Below are 20911 nucleotides of genomic sequence, written 5' to 3' on the forward strand. Positions count from 1 at the left end.
GACGCAATCACCCATTGGGTTGGCTGTCAACAGCGGGGTCAAATTTGGGAGCAGGGATGGGATGAGGACAAGCAAGAAAATATCAGGGGAAAACTTCAAAACTCTGCACACAGGCTGAGAAAACATCCCTCTAGATATGATGCACAGACTAAAATTTGAAGAAACTTAATGAACACGGAGAAATGAGTTGAGAAACTTGTAACTCTTTGCTTTTTTCCTGAGCAGAGAGCTTAGTTCAAAGTGTTACCAGGAGATGCTTCACATCTGTGACTAATAAACACACATTTACCATCCTTGCTAAAGCAGCAAGTGAAATAAAATAAAGCCTTGGGAAGGAGAGGATGTAATAAAACCAAGAGCTGATGAAAAGAAACCAATGGATCAGCTAAAACCTCTCCATGGGCAATGACACAGGAGCCACTGCTCTCCCACACAGACAAAACTGCTTGAGAAAATGGACAAGCAGCTTATTGCTGATAATGGGCTGTTCGTGGCACTGGGGAAAAAAAAAAGGAATTGCAGGAAAATGAGATTGCAATTACTGAGAAAGAGATCGACAGATAATATTCTATGTTGATAAATGCAAATAATCCTACCTTTACATATACAGTGATGGGTTCTGAATTAGCTTTAACCACTCAGGATAGAGTTCTTGGGCTGGTGACAGACACTTGTATGAAAACATCAATTCACTGCTCTACAGAGCTTAAGAAAAGATGAAAAGAAACATTAGGATCCCTGTAGGAAATAAAGAACAAAACAAAAAAGATCTCCCTAACACCACATGTATTCATGATGTACCACCCACAGCACTCTGTGTGCTCTTCGCATCCCTCCCTTGCCACCCCCAGCTCAAAAAAGGATATAATAACATTTAAAGAAACAGAGAGGAGAATGACAGCTATACTCCAAGATAAGGAATGCTCTTTTGCACAGGATGGACAACACAAAGCAAATTTCAGGCTGGAAAACAGATAAATGATATTCAGAACAGCCAGGATATAATAAAAAACCACCACAATTTTTTGGTGATGTACTGTGTCACTGACAAAAAAGAGGTCAGCTTTTCTATAAGGGCTTCAAATGCCCAGAGACCTCTATGCAGTGAAAAGAAATGACTGGTTCCCCTTCAGGAATTGTACACATTTCCAAACAGTTCCTGTTGTCTTCTGATATATTTCACTTTTGGCTTACGTTGGTTTTAATAGAACTGTAACAGAGTGTATATATGTATGCACTCATGCAAACCAGTACCTGAGCACTCATATTAAGAGAGTTAAACACAGAGGAGGAAAAAAAATGTTACTTACCCTGTTATCTATCTTTTATCAGTGGGGTTTTTTGTTTGGTTGGGTTTTTGTACACATCTGTTATGAATCATTAGTTATATTTAAAAGCCGAGCAAATACACAAAGATGAAACCATGCTTAAGAGCAGAATTCCAGCTCCATTTGCATCAGGAAGCAGTAAGCTTGCTTTTCATGCTGATAATGCAAAAGGACTGGAGAATATTGCTTCTTGGCTGTGGGGAATGCTAGCTGCAAGGTCTGAACATAATTCATCCCTCAGCCCAGTACTGAGAAGTACACGACCAGGCCTGAACTGCAGCTCTACAGAGGGAACATTTGGCCAAAATACACTCATCAATGCTTACGGGACAATCCTGATTTAGAGTATTTTTCATGATCTTTCACATTATGTTACTCAACTGAGAACAAACGGTAGGAAAAAGAATATAGAATCAAGACATTCCACAGTCAGTTCAATGTCACGTACAGGATTAAATGTAAAGTCAAAGCCACAAAAAGATACAGAAACCACATCAGCATGCCAAAGAGAATCTTTTTGTTTAGCTCACAGCAAAACCTCGCCTTTCAAAACAGAGAAACCCACGAAGAACCACAGCTAGACAAAACAGCTGGCATTTCTTCTATCAGCTACACAGATCCCAGCGATTACATTTGTCAAATGGTCTTTCATGTTCTGAGAATGCAGTCTCTTCTCTTGGAGCTTTTTTGACTGCCTTAGTTGTTTTACAAGAGCAGATAGTTTCAGATACCTCCAATGGCTCTTAGGATTATGAAGCTTTATTTGCTTCGGAGGGGAGTTTTACTTAGTTTTGTGGTCTGTCTCTCTCCTTCCACTTTTTCTACACCGCAGCACATGAGAAGCAGGCAGATGGTCTGATATTATGGGACTGCATTAACCAACAGATGGACTGACTGCTCAGAGCTGAGTCCCTATGCCAGCCACAACAGCATGCTCAAGGTTTATTCCTTCCACCAATTTTTATCGATCATTCCAACATTTCTGGCTTTTAATTCCAGTCTTGAAGCAGCAGACGTGAGCAAATGACTCAAACCATCAGAAAGCAAATGGAAGAGAAAGCACGAGATTTACACGACCAATTTAAGATTACATTAACGCTTTTCCCAAACAAGACATACAACATGTCACAATCTGTACCTGTTTGTATATTTTTCCTCTCTTTTCTCTTGCAATGAATGTGAAGCAGAGTAATTAATGTGAGATTCAGGTGTCAGTTCCAACATAGAAATTGAGTCTGGAAAAGCAGAGCTATGACAGAGTGCATAGAAACACAGGGAGAACAAAACCCAGAGCAGATGAAACAAGAGAGAAAGGACCAGAAATGCAGAGAAAATATCACTTAAAACCTTAAAAATCAGAAGAGCAAGAAAACCACGCATCCATTAAATCTATGTAGCACTCACCAGAAAAGCAGGATCTATTCTATGAAGGTTGAAGGGGCTGTCAGCGCACTAGCAGCATCGCGCTACTAGTTCTGGAACTGAATATTAAAGAAAATAATGTTAAAGAAATAACTAGATTTCCACAGTGTGGCAGACACTTTGCTCAGTGTCTGTTTCTATCACATAGAGTCTTTTTGTCATATGCAGTGTGATGTCAAAAACATACTGCTTGTATCAGAAACTTCCAGACAGATCAAGTTTGAGTTGACAGAGGAGTGATTTGAGATGATGTCACATCATAGCTCAGAAGAATTCTTTTTGACTGTCAGAGCAGATGTTTAGCACTGAATTACAAGGAACCTAGTAAGTATAAAGCTTTTTAAGATTTCTTTAGCTGTCCTCACACTGGCTCAGTATTATGACTTGCACAGGGACAGCGTGGCACACTGTCGCAGCTCAAATGAGGCCACTTTGGTCAGATCCTTGAATCCATCAACCAGGAGAGCAGCTCTACCATTACAACAGCTGGTGAGCAGTAACCACACTCCACCTTCAGTTCAAGGCAGAGGCAGGAGCTGTTTCCAAAGAGGCTAAAATCCCACTGCAATGTCCTGAATATAGTTTACTACAATAAGGAAGCTGTGTTTCTGTTGGAAAAGGCCCACAGGAATCAATACAGACTCTGGTCCACAGCTCCATGCGCATCACTTGTGGAATAGCGGGCATTCAGGAAGCAGTGCCACCAGTGTGGCAGGTAGCACACATTTCCAAGCCACCAGCCAAAATATACGATATCTCCATGCACACAATTACTGCCTGCACCACGTATAACACAGTTAACATGACTCAGCAGCCTCCTTCAGGAATAGCAGTGAGATTTTCCCAGAAGAGATTCTTTACGAGCAAACAGCTCATGTTTATGGATTAAAAATGCTTTGAACTCTTAACAGCAATTCCTCTGTCAGCCGCCTCTTCAGTGTTGCCTTGAGAACAAGCACTAATATTGGATCTTTGACAGTCAATTTCATGACCTGACCACCTGGAGAAACAGGCCAGGATGGGATTTCAATATCGTTATTTCATCCAGAGACAGGCCTTACAATCTGGCATCGGAAACTGTTGGCACAAGGAGCTGGCATCACAAATCAACGTTCTGAGTTTCCAGCAAGCATATTATCACACACACTGAGCATGGTTGTATATGCATGTGAGAGAAGGCATAGATGTGTTTTTTATACTCTTTAGAACTGGTTTTATTCTCAAAAGCAGAGCAGTAGATGAAATTATGCAACTTCATGGTTCTATAAACAGAGGCAAAGGCTTCTTTATCAGCACAGTCTCATTCAGACAGCACTAAACTCTGGCTATTTCAGCTCCAATTGCAAACAAGTCTGGGAATGGCTTTACTAAATCAAGACAGGCAGGAATCATCTTTGCATCCTGTAAGGAAAAAGCACCAAAGTGCAGAACAATAACTTCTTCACTTTCTTGAGGTCAGTTTAACCAGAGCTCTCTCTCATACAAAAGGAGCAGTCACAACTGTTGCCTGTTTTTTAGGACAGGAAATTGCACAGGGTTTGAACAAAGAGTACTCGATGCTTTGATTTGTATTCAGAGTACTCTGAACAGCCCTTAGTTTTTCTTTCTCCAAATGAAAAAAGCCAGATGCAAACCACCAGAACACCCTACAAAGACAGAAGCAGTTACTGCAGTTTCATCTTCAGTTGGGTATTGCAAAGCCTAAACCTGCTCAAAACTTCAAGAAGTCATTGACCACACTGTTCTTCGAGCTGCTTAATCAGGAATTCACCAAAACATGGTCTGATGCTTGGAGTTCTAAGTACAATTTCTGTGACATTTTTCAGGATTCCTTTTTCAAAGGAAGCTCAACATTGAAAATTTCTGATTCAGGATGCTCCTTGCTGAGAGGTAATAGTGTGTTCATTTACAGTGCCTTGCCTGGTGCTCAGGGTTGACATACTTGAATAAATTCAAGTTTTATGAAGAATTTTTCAACCTTGAGACTCATTACAGTCTGAGGTAAAGCCTCTTTATCTCACTGTCAAGAATAAATTCTGCTTGCCTCATTTTTCCATTCCAGAACAGCCTGCAGCATCCTTTTGTTAGCATGTTGTCACTGTGCAGTTACACTCAACACAATCACCACCTTTGAAGATACACACTTAGTATCTATGAATCTATTTGATGCTGCCCTCCACTATCTGACAGAAGAACAAGGGACTGATCTTGTCAGATGGTTATGATGTACTCGAGTTCCTCAAGTTTCAGCACTCCTGTGAATAACAATTATCTTGTCACAATGAACAGGATGTTCACCGCGTTTACAGTTGCAAGAAAATACATTTCCTTGGCACCCAATACTGCTGATTCAGAGGCTGAGTCCTTTTCTGGGATGATCTGAAAGGTGGAATTCAGTTCTGTGGGGAGACAGCAGTGGTGATTTTCATCAGGACCTGCACAAAGACAACACACTGTTAAGAAAACAGTAGTGCAATGCTCAGGGATGCACTAACATCCTAAGAATCTCTAAACAACAACAATCCCACCTGCAAAATATCCCCACACAACACATAGAATGGGAGCAAAGAGCCAAAGTGACCCACAATACACAGATTTCTATCATAGCCAGCTACACTGTTGAGGATGCAATAGGCTTGTTAGTGTAGAGACACCTAGGGAAAAAAATGGCAAAATAAGGCATATCAGAACAGCAGGTGTTGATGGTAATGAGATTACTAAGTCATCAAAATCCTCCTATCTACATGTAGCTTCTCATGACACCATGCTGGGAGACACAGGACAGCAAGTAAATAGTGATGCGTAATAGAGACATAACAGGGAGACAGACTGCTGTCAGCTCCTGTCTGAGACAAGAACGTAGCACATTGCTGATAACCTGCTAAAAGCCCAGAAGGTGTGAGGTGGACTTGACAGGCAACATCCCTCTCACCCGATATCATTTCAGGGAATCCTGGAAAAACTGTCTGAATACATTTTGCTTGTGAGAATGCACGTATGGGAGTGAAAGGAAAACAGTTTTGCTTTAATTTTGTTTTAAAGTAGAAAACCATTCTTTGCTAGGAGGTCTCACAGCACTGCAAGGTGAGCAGGGATGACACACTGCCTGACTAATGCTGCACCTTTCCACTTTTACAAGGAAAGTCCTTGGCTTAACACACACGTCTTCACTAAGCTCTGTACATGAGCTCATGGCAACGCTCCGTTGTCACATAACAGCTAGTTTGGTGAAGAAGCAAACTGAAAGCATACACAGCACAAAGACCAAATGTTGAGAGATAGAATACAAACACTCAGGTGAAGGCCATACAGATAGGAGATTCCTAATGAATCCTTTCAGTGCATCACGGTCACCAACATACAGTGCTGTGCAGTACCACACTAACCTGAGCAGAATTTCAGCTCCCTTTTATGCCTCTGTGGCTGTTAGTGCTGTGCTAAATGCCATGCCCCTGTGTGCTGGGCCCTTCTATAGAGACAAACTGTGTTTCTCTGTAGTTTCCCATCATTTCTCAAACTCATTACATTTGTGTCCACAGCACCCAGTTTCAAATGCCTTTTCCTAGGTGGGCAATGGGTAGCTTACATGCAGTTTACATACTTGAAGTAAACTCCAGAAGCCAAAATGTAGGAATCCTGAGATGGTCAGTATAACCACATTGGCTTCCCTATCTTCTTAAAGCAATTGGCTCAGATGACTTCTTGATATTTCCATTGAAGCTTGACTTTCTCTCCTACTCCTTGTAAGCTGCTTCAGATGGCTTATTTAATAGCATGAGGTTGAAGCATAGCAATGATGTACAAATATTAATGAATGAATTGCCTGTGCTACTGGTAGACATTCTGGAAGCTTAGAAAACCTCCAAGCTCTTGGTTTCTTTGGGCAGAATAAAATTTACAGGCTGAAAGGTGAATGAATGACAACTGCAGTTCATCATTTGGAACAGGGTGTTGAGGTTGATAAGCCTTGCACTGGAAGCTGGGGAGGAAGCAATAGCAATCAGGCTGGAGAGAGACAGAGCTGAAAGAATCACCAGAACTTTGAAGGTGAAGTTAGTATTTCTGGTTGTATATAACTCTGAACAAAACAGACAATGGGTGGCATGTTTTATTTACCAAATAAATCTGGGTCTGGCTCTCAGGTGAAAATAACTTTTTCATCTGCTCAGGAAATGAATCATGATTACTTTATAAGCTTACATCAAACAATGTTCAGCATCAGGACTTAGTATTGAAGCCTCTTCAATTCCCAGAACACCCAATCTCAAATCTGCGTTTAATTTGGAAGTGAGCCAGAGATTGTTATAATGATACAGTGATATGGGAGGCAGATTGAAGCAGTTTTCTTAGAAACATCCATGTTACCAATACTAGTAAGCACTAATATTACAGTGGTGCTGGGAGATGCTGTTCTTGGCACTGTTCTATGCAGCACAAGGAGATTTACTTTTAATGTCCTGGAAAGATGCTGAAGATAATAAGAGCAAATGCAGGCATATGACTATTCAAGAGACCTGAGTCTGTGCAGGGTGAGGGTAGGGGTCACATGTGGAAGAAAAAAAAGAAATCTTGCAAGAAGAAGGGTTGAAACAAGGGGACAGATGACACATCCAGTAAAGTAGAGGACAGAGCCATACCTCAGCCTTGAACTGCAGTCACTGCTACAGCACTACCCTGGTCTGTATGTACCTGCAGTGGGTATCCCCAGAAGTTAAAAAGGGGAATAAACAAACATTGGGGCAGACGTGCTCTGTGTTATTCTATCAAGGTTTGGTGGAGGAATTTATGAATTTGAACTAATTAGTCAGGGCTTTCTGCTGCCTCAGGTTACAATTAGGTTTACATAATCTGATCCATTCCAACTGGAAGCATTTCACCATTTCCCTGTTACAGAAACTTATGGTTTTAAGAAAATGAGGTAAAATCTCTCCTTAATCCTGCTGTATCTCAGAACAATACCTTGGCTCTCTATCTCTCTCTCTCTCCTATTTCTTTTCAGAGAAGTGTTGCCAGTTGCCTTGATACCAAATTGACTAATAGACATGAAAGAAACAGCTGTTTGCTGTTGATAGATGCAATACTACACAAAGCCAGCTGTAAACAAACCTTTTAATTTATTACACTATCTCTGTAGCACTGCTTAAGAGCTCAAAAGATCAGATATGGTGACAACTAATCACACATATGAATCAGATGCAGTTTCTCAGACAAAATGTGAGCTGGGATCATCCTGGTCACTGATAACTTACTCAAATATTTGATAAAAGTGAGACTTAGGATTATTACCATACATGTTCTTACAGTGAGGAGAAAATGTATAAATAGAAGTGCATTCTTTAGTAGTCTCTATGGTTACAACTAGCATTTTTCTAATATTCACCATTGTCTTCAAATGCTTAATTTTCCATGTTTCAATTGCTGAGGCTGAAATTTTCCATCACCGCTCTTTGTTTCCAGGTGGATTCACTAGCAGTTACACTAGCAAATGTACAGAAGAATTCTAGTAGGTCCTTAATGCTGAAACAGCAATTGGGAATCTGGCAGGGACTTACTATTATCATCCGTTACCATCCTCTCGAATTTACCCCATGGCTTGCTGCCTTTTAAAGACTCAGCAGATCCTGCCAGAGGCTTTGTGCTGAAACTTCCAAGTGTAACACCTAAAAAAACTGCATCAGCCTCACATGGCCACTACCAAAATGCAGCCAGAACCATCTATCTGTGGACAACCCCAAGGAGCTACAAAACAAGGTTCAAAATGGGGCACATCAACTCTTCCCTTCATCTGCAGGGTTGTACCTAAGGGCTGAGAACACAGAAGGCTACACAATTATTATGATTATTACCTGCAGGTCTTCAAATAAATACATTGCACATACCTGGCTCCACCCTTCCAGTATTCTGACAGCTTTCATATTCATCCCAGCAGGCAGATAGATGAGTGGATCTCCAAAAACTCACAGCAGTACAATCATTCTGCAAGACACTAACATGTGTGAAAGGGAATTTCTAAGAATAAAGCCCAAGACAAGCCTGTAATATGTATTTTAAAACCTGGACAGGACATTTTCTTTGAACAGCCTTGCCAAAGAGAGGTATCCAAGACTGGACATCTCCCACCAACCATACTCTTAAATTATGTGTGCCATCACCACCACGCATGCTAGATTCTGCTTATTTAAGTCATGATGTAGTTGGGGGGAAATAGACTCTATATCCTACGCTTTGGGTCACAGGAGTCAAGATACTCTAGTTACACCTAAAGAGGTTCTCTAGCCAAGCCAGGATCCTACGCAACAGCTTGTTTTTAATCTGATATTTTTATCTCCCTTCTGTTCTTCAGATCCTCATTCATCACCTTTTACTATTTCTCAGAGTTTTGGTGATTGTTAACTAAATTTAAGCTTTTTGAATATCCAATTACTGCTTTTCCTGATTTTCCTAATAGTTTTTATTACCTTTGATCTCATGGAAGTATTTAGCAAGTGACCAGTTGCTCCTCTTGTACATTGCAGGTGTCCTGTGGTTGTCAGTAGTATCTGAGGTGTTATACATCATGCTGTTAGTCGTCGGATTCAGCCTTATGTGCCTCGAGCTCTTTCATTCAAGCAGTGTAATAGATGGGCTCAAGTTAAATGCCTTTGCTGCTGTCTTCACTGTGCTTTCAGGTATGAGTGTTCCTTTCCCTTGTTGCCATAAGAAACAGGACAAATCCAAATGCTAAAACTTTGAAGGGATAAAAACTAGGGGCTACAAGACTCTTTTGTCCCCATTGAAAGATCATATTTTCACTGCAAATTGGGAGGCTCTGACCAGGGAGAAGTAAAAAATAAAAAGCACAGTCATGATTTTACAATGGCAATGCAGTAATTAGCCTCTTCCATACTCTGCCCAGCCACTTCCAGAGCCTCAGCCTCCATTTTCAGCAACATCACTTTGATAATGCAATAGGAAATGAGGAATCCATTGTGTTGAAAACTCTTTTTTTTTCCCCCCATGTCAATCCTAAGAGCATATGAAGTCTTGACACTCCAAACCTAAGAAGGGTGTTTATCTTGTTCTTTAGCAAAACTAAAAATGAAAAGGATTCCAGTAATCACACTTAGGAGAAATCCCAAGAGTAAGTTTGGGACATGTATATCCTTCAGAACAATTGGTTCAGACTGTTTTCATGCCCTGTCTGTACTTGGAGCCTCTCAGTGTACGAACTTAAGGAATGTGAAAGAGTGTCAATCTTCAGGGACTGCCTCAAACTGAAATACAGTTAGTGATATAAAGCTTTGATCAGAAGTGAATCTGAGAGGACAAAAAAAAAAGCCTGCTAAAAACTACCAAAGCATGATTTTCTGGTTCAGATGTCGCTCCCAACCCTCTTCCCATTAGGCAGAAGAAGTAATAAGTAATAAGTGCCAGCTTCAATTTCATCCCTGTGTTCCAGCAGTCCTTGTTCACGACCTCCTACTCACCTGAGTCAATGGACTGTCATCTTGGCCTCCCACTCAGCAAACGGGCTGAACATTGCTGAAACATCCATCTAAATTCTGTAGGAAAGAAAAAACAGAACAGCCTTGCCGAAGTTAGTCCTGGCTGTGTCAAGCCTCCTGATGACTCTGACTGACAATGACATGCCTCAGGGTAGTCTGTAATATTTTATCAAGGCTGAAAAGCTACCGGCAGAAGTAATAGGAACAGCAAAGCACAAAATTTAACATCAATGTCATAACCATACTGGAGGAAAAAAAAACATTTACTTAAGTATAACAAACTCCCAGTGAATTCTGGAAATTAAATGTAGCCAGAGACAAGGAAGGTGTGCAGCAGCCTCCCACCCTGCTGAATTCTCAGTTCTACCTGTGGGATCTGCTCTTTCCTCCTCCTGACTACCCGGTGTGTCACACTGACATCAAGCAGCTGAGCAATTCCCTCCAGTTTCCTGTAATAAAATATCTCCGTTCAGCCTGTGCAGCAGTTTGTAGCAAATATGAATGTTATCTTGCTGAAGGTCCTGCAACAGAAACACATCATTCCCCTGGCTTCCTCCCCCAGAATTGCCCTACATCATCCACATGTGTGAGACTAATGAAGTGCTTTCAATTCTGGAAGTAAGAAGGAGTTTAAAAAGAGTCAAAATTTGGGTCTAGGGGAGAGAAAATTGGGATATGCCACCTGGGGGAAAGGCAAGAATGAAAAAAACATGGATGGTCAGAGACAAGAGGTGATTTCAGTTATAGAGCAAAGTGTAATGCACCCTGTTGGGGCAGAACATCCATATTTCAAAGCATCTGGAACTGGTGTTGCAGCACGGTGTGCTTTGTAACATCTATAGGAAAACTGACAATCCTGCCTTACTCTTATCTCAGCAAAATACAGTTATGCCATAAAGCAAGTATCATCAGAAGCATTCCTGCGATCGTCTCACCACACGTTACTAAGAATGCCGTTAACTTTCTTGTGCAACATCCAAGTGCTTTATATGTGCACAAATTTACATATCTATCAATTATTCAGCTAAAACATAGTTCTGTTTGGAACCGACGCATCCACCCCAGCACTGCCTACAAAAGCATCTCATCCTGTTCTCTTACCTGAGGCCTGTCTGAGTCGGGCTGTGAGATGCCTTGTAGGTGGCATACCCTTGTTGTGCAGCAGTGAGGTTGGTGGTGATGCTGATTGTGCCATATTTTCTTCAGCAGTTTTCTTTCTTTAACATTTCTCTTAATTGAGGATTCAGTATGATGTAAAATAGCGAGTTCTCAGTCACACCTTTCCTCTGCACACACCTCCACAGTACAACAGGAGGCATGAAAACGCAGCAAAGCCTGCAGTGGAGCTTTCAGAGCACTTCCAGCAGTAGCTGGAGCTGTAAAAAAAAAACCATTTCAGCTGTTCTGCTCTCATCTTCTCAGGTCTCTTGGGGATGGTGGCACACATGATGTACAGTCAAGTCTTCCAAGCCACAGTTAATCTGGGACCAGAAGACTGGAGGCCACATTCATGGGACTACGGATGGTCCTTCTGGTAAGTGTCACCACCCTCTTAATATCTTTTCATTTCTGACTTGCTCCATCAGTCTGTTGGGAGATTGTACGTATCATCTCCAATTGCTGGGAACATGCGTGCGAATTTCCAGCTGCCAAAACACTGCGAGCAAAACTCCACCATAGCCATGCTATCACCGAAGTGTTAGAGGACAGTTATCAGTAACTGTGCAGCAGCAGCTGTGCATATCAGCAGGTACATAGCATTTCTAAATAAACAGCAGCCACAATTACCAACGCAGATTGAGCACTCTCATTAAAGTTCAATTTAGGTACATAATTACTATGGCATTCCAAAGAGTTTTAGAGGGTTTTTTTTGTTGTTGTTGTTTATAATTAATGTCTCCGTTGAAACATACAGTGCAGTTTTTAACACAGCTGCAGAGGAATGCATAGTGCTCCTGGCACCACGGTCATTCCCTTTGAGTCAAGGGGAGGCTTGGGGCAACAGACATTTAGGAGAAGTATTGTTATATATGTACATACAAATGGCTTGGTCAAGAGATACCAACTGCATTCCATCATCTGCAAATTTCTAAGAAGCTTGATAAGAAAAGGAGAACGTGGAGAATAAAAAGACAAACACTGCAAACAACATCCACATCCCTCCAGAAGCATCAGCCTCTTTGTGCAGCTAATGGGGAAAATACTTCAGCTTTTCTTTCATTTCTCAATATATTGCATCAGTTTAATTCCATCTCAAAGCTCAGACGACGATCTTTGCAAGCACCAATAAATGAATACAAATACATCTTATGCACAGCACTGCAGGGAGTTATTAGTCTCTCCTTCTCTCCTCACTAGACTAGGCTTTATGAGAGGAGTTATCAACATTTTAGTAACATATCATTAAATATAAGCAACATTATTTTAAAAGACCACCTTATTATCTGTACTAATGGTAAATACTCATAATTGCATACGATTTTATAAGCTCATCATTGTATTTATAGGTGTTTATAACATACGTAATAATAATAATTGTATATTTATTAATATAATTAAATAGTAATGCCTGCTATCTGGTTTCAGTCATCTATTTCATGATTTACCATGAAACTAAAAATTCACAGTGTTGCTAGACGTCTTGCATGACAAATCAGTCATTAGATTATTCTCTTTCATTTCATGCAAGACAAGAGACGCCGTGCCATCAGAGGCTCCTGGGCCCTGTATGGCATCCTGCTAGACCACCTGCTAGAGCACAGAGAAATGCAACAGCACTGGAAGGAGTGCCAGGGATCAGCGCCATGGCTAAGAGCCAAAGGGCACCAATGGAGATCCAGGCTGTCATTCATTTTCCATATAACGATGGGAAAACTATTTTTCCCATAACTCTATTCCCACTCTATCAAATGGGAATGATAATCACACCTCCCAAAATGAGGAGTAGTTGCTTGTGATCTGCTCAGGTGTCACAGGGTTCGCAGTGCAGCCTTTGGTCCATGTTACTTTACCCCATTTTCCCAAGCCTTTGGCAAAGCCTGGCACAAGTCAGGAGCGGAGCAGGGGGTCCCTCCAGGCAGTGAATTTCAGCAGGCCAGAGGATCAATGGACGTCCAAGCTTGGCCCCTCCAGAAAGAAAACAAATGCATAAGTGGGAGCAGTTTGAGCCACAAGCCAAGCACAGCCCTAAGCTGAGCCACCAGAGGCAGTGCAGATGCAGTCACACCACGCTTGATCCACGGCTGGCTTGGAAGCACTGCTGCTAAAGAGGTCTCCAGTAAGGTAGGATGCATCTCAGCGCTCTTTACACTTAAAAATTAAATTTAACCAGCATCCACCATAGAGGCTGAAATATATCAGTCCAAATTGCCTTATGATGATGATTTGCTGAACGCCAAACGTGAGGTCACAGTCTTCGTTCTGCATTTCCTCCCCTGAACTCTTCAGTATTTGTGAGTTAATAATTAGAAATTATCACAAGCCTTCAAGAAAACAATGTCTCCATATATTATTCACCAGGCACTAAGCAGGCACAGTGAAGCGTGTGGTTTCAGCTGGCTTCTTCCTTGATATCAATTAGGAGACCAGCTGGAAATGTTTGGGGATGTCAGTGCTTCTCCACCAGCTGTATGAAGCCACTTGCAAGGCTTCCCTGTGCCTGGACACACACAGCACAAGTTTCCTTCCCACTTCTTGACCCAACCACAGGAAACCTAACAGAGCTTCATCCCCCTGGGGTTCTCTGCACTTCCTTCTCATTTGGTTGCATCTGGCAGACAGGTTCAAAAATCCCAAGGAAAAGGCTGCCTCTACACACTTCATTGCCACAGGAGTCCCTAAAGGACTGTTGTTATGCACTGAATTTTGAAGTCACTGAAACGAGCCATTTCTGTTTACTTGAACCATTTTTTCAGTCCATGAATAAGCGTTCTTTGCTTAATTTTCAACAAAGAACTGTTTCCTTGTCTGCAGAATATTTGCAGAATGGGAAAACAGTTCATGCTGAGGGCTCTGTTTATAATGTTTATTTATGAGGTAATGCTATTGTGCTATGTTTTTCCTATCCTGCATAATTTATAACAGTGTTAAAATTGGTTATAGAAAACCTGCTCCTTTCTTTCATCTTAAGTGTGTAGCTGACAGATGATTAAGTTAGTTAAGAAGTCAGTGTGAACAACACATACCTGGAGCTGATGGGCTGAAAGCGAGGTCCAGGGGAGTCTGAACACAGATAATTTCTGCAAACAAAAGGAGTTCTTCATGCTGGGAGCCCCATGCTAAGGTTGCTGCTCCAGCCTGGCACTGCCACAGTCACTTTATTTCCACTTCCTTCTCCTGCTGTCTCCCCATGCTCCTGGTTATCACTTGCATATGCACAGCATGGGCTGCCTGAGGCTGGCTAGCACCATCTGCATGCTTGGGTCATGGCCCTCAGGTTGGGGCTCTCCACAAAATGGAAGTGCTGTCTCCCACTCTGGCTGGGCTTCCAGAGACTGGATGTAAGCCAGGAATACTAGAAGTGACCCTGAAACAGAAAAAAAAAACATAAAGAGATTAATCTGGTGAACGTAAAATGGATTAGAAACCACCCATGAAGTTGTGTTGGCAGTCAGTCTCCCAAGGATGCTCTCTGAGGTATTACAGTTTTCTGTACAGCTCCTTCCAGGAATTCCATACTGCATTTAGCACTCTCCTGCTAGGATCTGAAACACCACAAAGGGAAATCAAGACATGCTGGGCTTCTGTCAGAGTGCCCGGAGTGTTAAGATTAGCACTCTTCCATACGGTTCCCCATGGGATTGAAGCTGTGCCCAGCCCTTAGCTTAGCCCACATGCCCAAGAACGTGCCAGAGGTCTCTGGAGGTAAGATGAGGAGCACGGGTTTGTCACTGCTGACTTACCTGCCTGGTCACATCCTGTGTATGTGTGTCTCTTGGCTTCAGAAATATAACGTGAGCTACTGTCTTAACCCAGCTGTCTGCTGGTTTCTCTCTCCACAGTCTGGCGTGGGGTTCTTTCACCTGCTGCATGGCGGCCTCCGTTACTACCTTGAACTCTTACACTAAGACTGTCATTGAGTTCAGACACAAGCGCAAAATCTTTGAGCAGGGCTTTCGAGAAGAACAGAACTTCCTAGACCAGGAAGCCATCAAGTACTTCAGAGAAAGGTCAGTGCAGACAGTCTCTCGGTCAGTGGAGGCTTTCATGGATTTTGCTAGTCTCAGAAAATCCAGGCACGTGGGCAAAGTCTCGGAGATACTTGGTGAAGATGCGTGTTAAAGAGTCAAAAGATCCTACATGGTCTGGTTTTCTTAAGTTTTGTGATGTCCCAGTGCCTGCCTGGTCCCCTCTACTCATTAAGACACAAGACTGACCAGTCCTTACAATATGCATCTGACTAACAGAAATTCATACAAAGCTATACCAGATATTCCTACACTGAAAAAGGTGAAACTTGGGTGGGGGGGTTGGGAGGGTATAGCAAATGTTACTGCTGTCCTTTCTCAGAGCATGTAATGGGTCTTAAAATCCCTAATAGCTGCTGAGATATATTCTAGTCACCACTGGAGTTGCCATCTTCCATACTCACATGCTACAACTCATCCTGAACTCCTCCTCACAAGATCGTGCATCTGTCACATTGCAGTGCTATGTTCCTCTGCAGAAACACCCGCATTTCCACCCACGCTGCTGCCAGGGTCCTGGATTCACTCCAGATCTTGGCTGGGCTCTGAAAGCCCACAAATGCTCCTTTGCTCTGTCTCTGAGCACAGCCTGCCCCTATGTACTGCCCACCCCACACTGCTGTCTCTGCACACTGAGCCCATCGGTACACACTGCACACACCTACAGACCTGGGTGGCTCTTCAAAGCCAACTGGCTCTGACCACAGAGATCTAAGTTCCATATTCAGCTCTTTTCTTGACCAGTGTGACATGAGGAGAGCTAGCAGCAACACTTCTCACAGGCATTTCCACATATGCACTGCTCTTCCCCTTCACATACATGACTGGCCTCTCATGCACTCTTTGGCTTCCTATGCGATTCCATGTTTGGTCCATGACACACTAATCATGTCTTCCACTTCCCCTGTTGTTCTGTATACACAAAATCTTTCCCCATACACATATACACACCTATCAGCAGCAACCTTCACCTCACTGCTTGCTCATCACAACCATCTGTGACATACATTCTCCTTCCCAAAGAACACTCTGGTCAGTCTGCTGCCAGCCAAGCCCTGTGCCCTGGTTCACCATTACCCAGCTTGCTTATCTTGCTTCTATCAGTGCAGTCAGTCACACCTCGTGCTCATCTCTGGTGGGGTTGTGCCTGAGAATACAGCCCACATGAGCCACTAAAGCAATTCCACTTGCTGGAAGCAGATCAACCACTGTGGAGGGTGCTGACATACGTCACATAACTGTTTATTACCTATAGAATAATTATTCAGTAAAAAGCATAGATAAGAACTCAGACTGTAGGATCCCTCTGAAGGCCACTGGGGGTTCATGACTAGGGCATGTCTGACCTCAGACAACAGGAAGGTGTGAGAGGCTCGTTAGGGGAACTTCATGGAACAAGGAGCTGCTAAGTTCAGAGAATCCTCACCAAAAACCTGTTGCTGGAAGCAACACATAGAAGTAATTTGGGCAAAGCACACATTTGTTCTTCTTCTGACCAAAGCAGCAGCTTCTCAGAAGTGGAAGAACATGGCTGGGAAGCTTTTAGGAGACAGGAAAGCTGGTAGGATCAGACATCTCAGTAGCAAATCCAGGAATTCTCCTAAGCAGGAAGAATGAGAGACTTTGCTGCTTATACCATTGCTTTGGCTAGTCAGCCTTAAATAGTCTGTGCCGATACAATTGTTCCTCTGTCAAATTCTATGTTCTCACTCTGCCTTTCAAACAATCTTAGAAGAAACGACCCAACCAACCATGACTTCCTTAATTTTGCATTCAGAGGTCAGGCAATTAACTTTTAAAAACTCTTTGCATGGAATGATACACTCAGGGAAGGGGAAGTGGTCACCATGTGCCTTAGGGGAACACCAAGCGAGGGGAAAACGGTCAGCAGAATAACTGAAGGGAGAACTTGAGGTGTGAAACCAGCAGGATCATGAACAACAGAGCGTGTTTTGTTGTATTGAGAGATGCTGAGGAAACTTGATAAAGTATCACCACTGCCATTTCTGGAACAGCAACAAAAGATATGAATTGCACAGAGGACTGTAACCCTTTTCATCCCACACCTGCATTGTGTGGTTGGACTTTGATTCTTCCTGCATTCACACCAACACATCAGATGAACAGGTCTTGGTCCACAGTGGCAGTGAGCTGAATGCAGCACCATAGGTTTGTTTCACTTCTCTTTGAAGCGAGGTTTCATTTTACCTATGCAGCTAATAGGACACACAGACAAGAAAAGAGAGGTGCTTCCTTAGCCTGTATAAATCCACACATTTGTTAACTCTCCTTTTATATACTGGCACTCAAAACAAGCTCTGTACTAGGCAACAAATATAGGAGCAGTCTGTTCCTTGTGGTTGCTCTGTGTACTGGTCAGGGATGCCCTGAATTTCATGCTCTTGTCTCTACCACTTGCTCTATTGCAGGACAGTATATTTAGCTCACTTCTTCCATCTTCCTTGCTCATTTTGAGTCTGTGCGAACAATTCACTTGTCGCTCATCCTCCACTCATGTGTGGCACACACAGCATGGCATGTTTCAAATGTGAAATCACACACCACATGCTGCAGCAGACAATTAAAGGTCCTTCAATGGACACCCTGAAATGAAGCTGCTTCTTTTCATAATATTGCCAAACACACACATTTGCATGGCATCCATCCTCCTCCCATCCATGGTAGGGAGACATACACGCCCAGACCACGCACACAGCCCTCAGTTTAGCTGTCACCTCTCATGCAGAATGAACATCTCTGCCACATCCCCATTAATACTGCAGCATCACCTCACAGACCCCTCCACAAACCCATCTCAGCTGCTGATGCCTTACATTCCTGTACTGGTAATTACAGCATTCTTGCAATGTTTTTAATTAGCAAGTTGTTGATACTTGAGCTCATATTTCCTGTCAACTAATGTGCTTCATGATTACGATGTTTGTTTGGTTGTTTTTTTTTTTTTGCATTACAACTGTTGTATCTGAATACGTAACAAGAAGTCCAGAGACGGCATTACCATGGAATCATCCCAGAGATCTAGAGCTGGGCAGCAATACAGGCATTTGTTTGTTATCTAAATGCTAGAGCACTGTCAGTCAGCGCCTGCACTGTGACCAAGGTGTACTGTGAATGCAGCAGTGCTGCAGCACCAATTAGCAGCACAGTGTTTCTGGATTCTTTATGTCACCAGGGAAGTGCCAGCGGCTCCAGCAAGGACGTGACTTCCTTTAGCTTTGATCTTCCTTTGCATAAATAGAAATTAACTTAGATTCTCCCTTCCTTCCTGGGCATATATCCAGGCATATTTTTCCTTCCCTCCTACTCCTGCATCTCCATGTTCCTTTTCGAACCTTATAAATAAAGCCCTCCAGCCCTTCTCCCTTCCATTTGTGCATATCATTCCCCTCTTCCTCACATGTTTCTCTGCCTCAGTTCATATTCAGCACCCACCGTACACACACAGTTAGCCCCCACATTGAACTGACTCAGTGCAATGGGCAGTTTGCTAAGAGTAAATTATTTTTCCATTAAAGTTAAGACTTTAACTTTAGTCTCCACAGCTACAATTCATCATTTGGGAGACAGGAACAAAACAAGAGTTATCCCCATTTAATCTTGGGGTCCCTTCCAACCCAATGTTGTAATTCCATGATGATTTGTTGGAACGTATGTTTATAGGCCCCTGCTCCCAGATATGAAATCTGTATTACAAAAGCTAACTGACAACAAAACAGCACTTTGTCAATCACAGCATCACTGTATTGCATTTGATTTTTACCACATGTAACTGCATCACCTTCTCAAAAGGACTCCCTTAAACACCACCATAAGAATCACCAGCAACACATGAGATGAAAGAGCTGCGATGTTCCCTTGAGAGCCCCTAACTCAAGAAGCATGTACACACGGGATAAGACACATCAACATGTGGCTCGTGGCCCTGACACCTGATCCACTTCAGCTATGATCAACACAACGCAGATCTTTAAAGCTCCAATGGAGGAAGATCAGAGGCAAGGGAACAACAGATGCTTTTAGGTGAGAGTAGGGGAGAACTGGAACTTAGGGTGAAGGATAGGGGATTCAAGTGGGTTCTTCATGGAGTGGCAAAAGGGCCCCAGTCAGACACCCAACCTTCTGCTCCTGTGAAGCACTGTAAATTTCACTCACTAGTGACCAGAACCAACATACAAATTTATCAAGTAAACCTGGAAGGTTCAGCCTTCCACATTTAATTCATTCATAGCACTGTATGTGCCAACTTGCAGCTGTCCATCAACACCGTTTGTGGCACTGAGCTGGTCTCACAGTATTTTTCTTGCTATCTGAGCCCTTATTCTGATCTGCAAAACCAATGAAACTTCAGACAGATGCTGCTGGTGACATTCTAACTTGAGCTGAGCACAAACAGACACTGACTCCAGTGCAGAAATTTCATCTCTGCAGGGCTAGAAAATGCAGTTCTGGAATACTAGGAGTAGTTTGAAACAGATGTCAGAACCAAAACTGCTACTGCAGAAGTAATAAATCGGAACTGCTCCTCACTCTGAGAATCAGAACTCGTCCAGTCATTTATAGGTGCTATTTTTTCCTTTTTGTTCATTTCTTTCATGCACTTTAATCAGACCTTTCTTTCTCTGACTTCATTGTACTCGCATAAAAACGCTGTCCAAAGATATGCTCATCTCCTGCTCTGATTTCTAACTGGGCCGCCTACATATGTCAGCAAGTTTTAAGCTACTGACCTACAGCACCTCCCTCTTACACTGTCAGTATCTTTTCCTATGAACATCAGTAAGAATTTCAAATCTAGCTATTCACCTTTGATTAGCACACAAGGATAAGTGTAACGCTCTGCCTTAGATTTACACTGCACTTCATTCTGAAGCACAGAAAGGTTTACCTGCAGAGCTGTTCCCTCTGGAAAATTACCCACACTAGCATTTAAATGGTGTAGCACTAGCAACCTATCCACTTCCAACACACACACACAATGCTGTTAGCCCCTGACCCTTAGGTGCATCCAAAAAGTAAAAGAATGGCACAGAAGCAGCCCTGAGCCCCTCGTTTCTATTCCCCATGGCCTCTTTACATAAGCTTTCCCCAGAAAGGTGCAAAGCCAATGAAACTGAGTCCTTCCTGAGACCATTACAATCTCCATAGTGGGCCTGGCTGGCTATAGATGGGGGAGCCCAGGTATGTTGCCCCCTTATTTATTTTGACCCTTCTAATCCTTCCACTTCTGTACATTTGGGAGCAGCTTTTGTTTCTGTTAAAGGTGCTACTTCTATATTCTCTTTTCCAGGACTGAGGAGGAGAGGGCTGAGGCTGGGGACCTGAGGTTACAGTGCCTCCATAGCTGCTCCCCAAATAGTAAGTGACCATGGCTCTGGATACACCCAATGCACAATGGCTTGTACTGTCCCCACATCTGGTTTCTTGGGGTTAAGAACAAGGTTTGGAGTAGGAAGGCTCTGTAAACAGAGGT

General features: G+C 42.7%; 1 protein-coding gene and 1 long non-coding RNA gene across 5 annotated transcripts in view; one reads left to right on the top strand and one right to left on the bottom strand.

Moving 5' to 3' along the window:
- The window catches only part of GSG1L (GSG1 like), a 58149-nt gene that overhangs the window by 29808 nt on the left and 7430 nt on the right, over nt 1-20911 (top strand). For all 4 annotated transcript variants that reach the window (XM_032447559.1, XM_032447560.1, XM_015877312.2 and 1 more), the window contains 3 exons: nt 9266-9418; nt 11657-11768; nt 15235-15402. In XM_032447559.1, coding sequence (XP_032303450.1) covers nt 9266-9418; nt 11657-11768; nt 15235-15402 — 433 coding nt within the window. The remainder of the gene's footprint in view (nt 1-9265; nt 9419-11656; nt 11769-15234; nt 15403-20911) is intronic.
- LOC107320940 lies at nt 509-11705 on the bottom strand. The gene is made up of 7 exons (XR_004308958.1): nt 11336-11705; nt 10602-10683; nt 10217-10291; nt 9209-9436; nt 8630-8736; nt 2733-5185; nt 509-705 (listed from the first exon to the last, which is right to left on the bottom strand). It is a non-coding gene; the product is annotated as an uncharacterized LOC107320940 (long non-coding RNA).

Source organism: Coturnix japonica, chromosome 14 (genome assembly GCF_001577835.2).
Source record: "Coturnix japonica isolate 7356 chromosome 14, Coturnix japonica 2.1, whole genome shotgun sequence".
Lineage (NCBI taxonomy): Eukaryota > Metazoa > Chordata > Aves > Galliformes > Phasianidae > Coturnix > Coturnix japonica.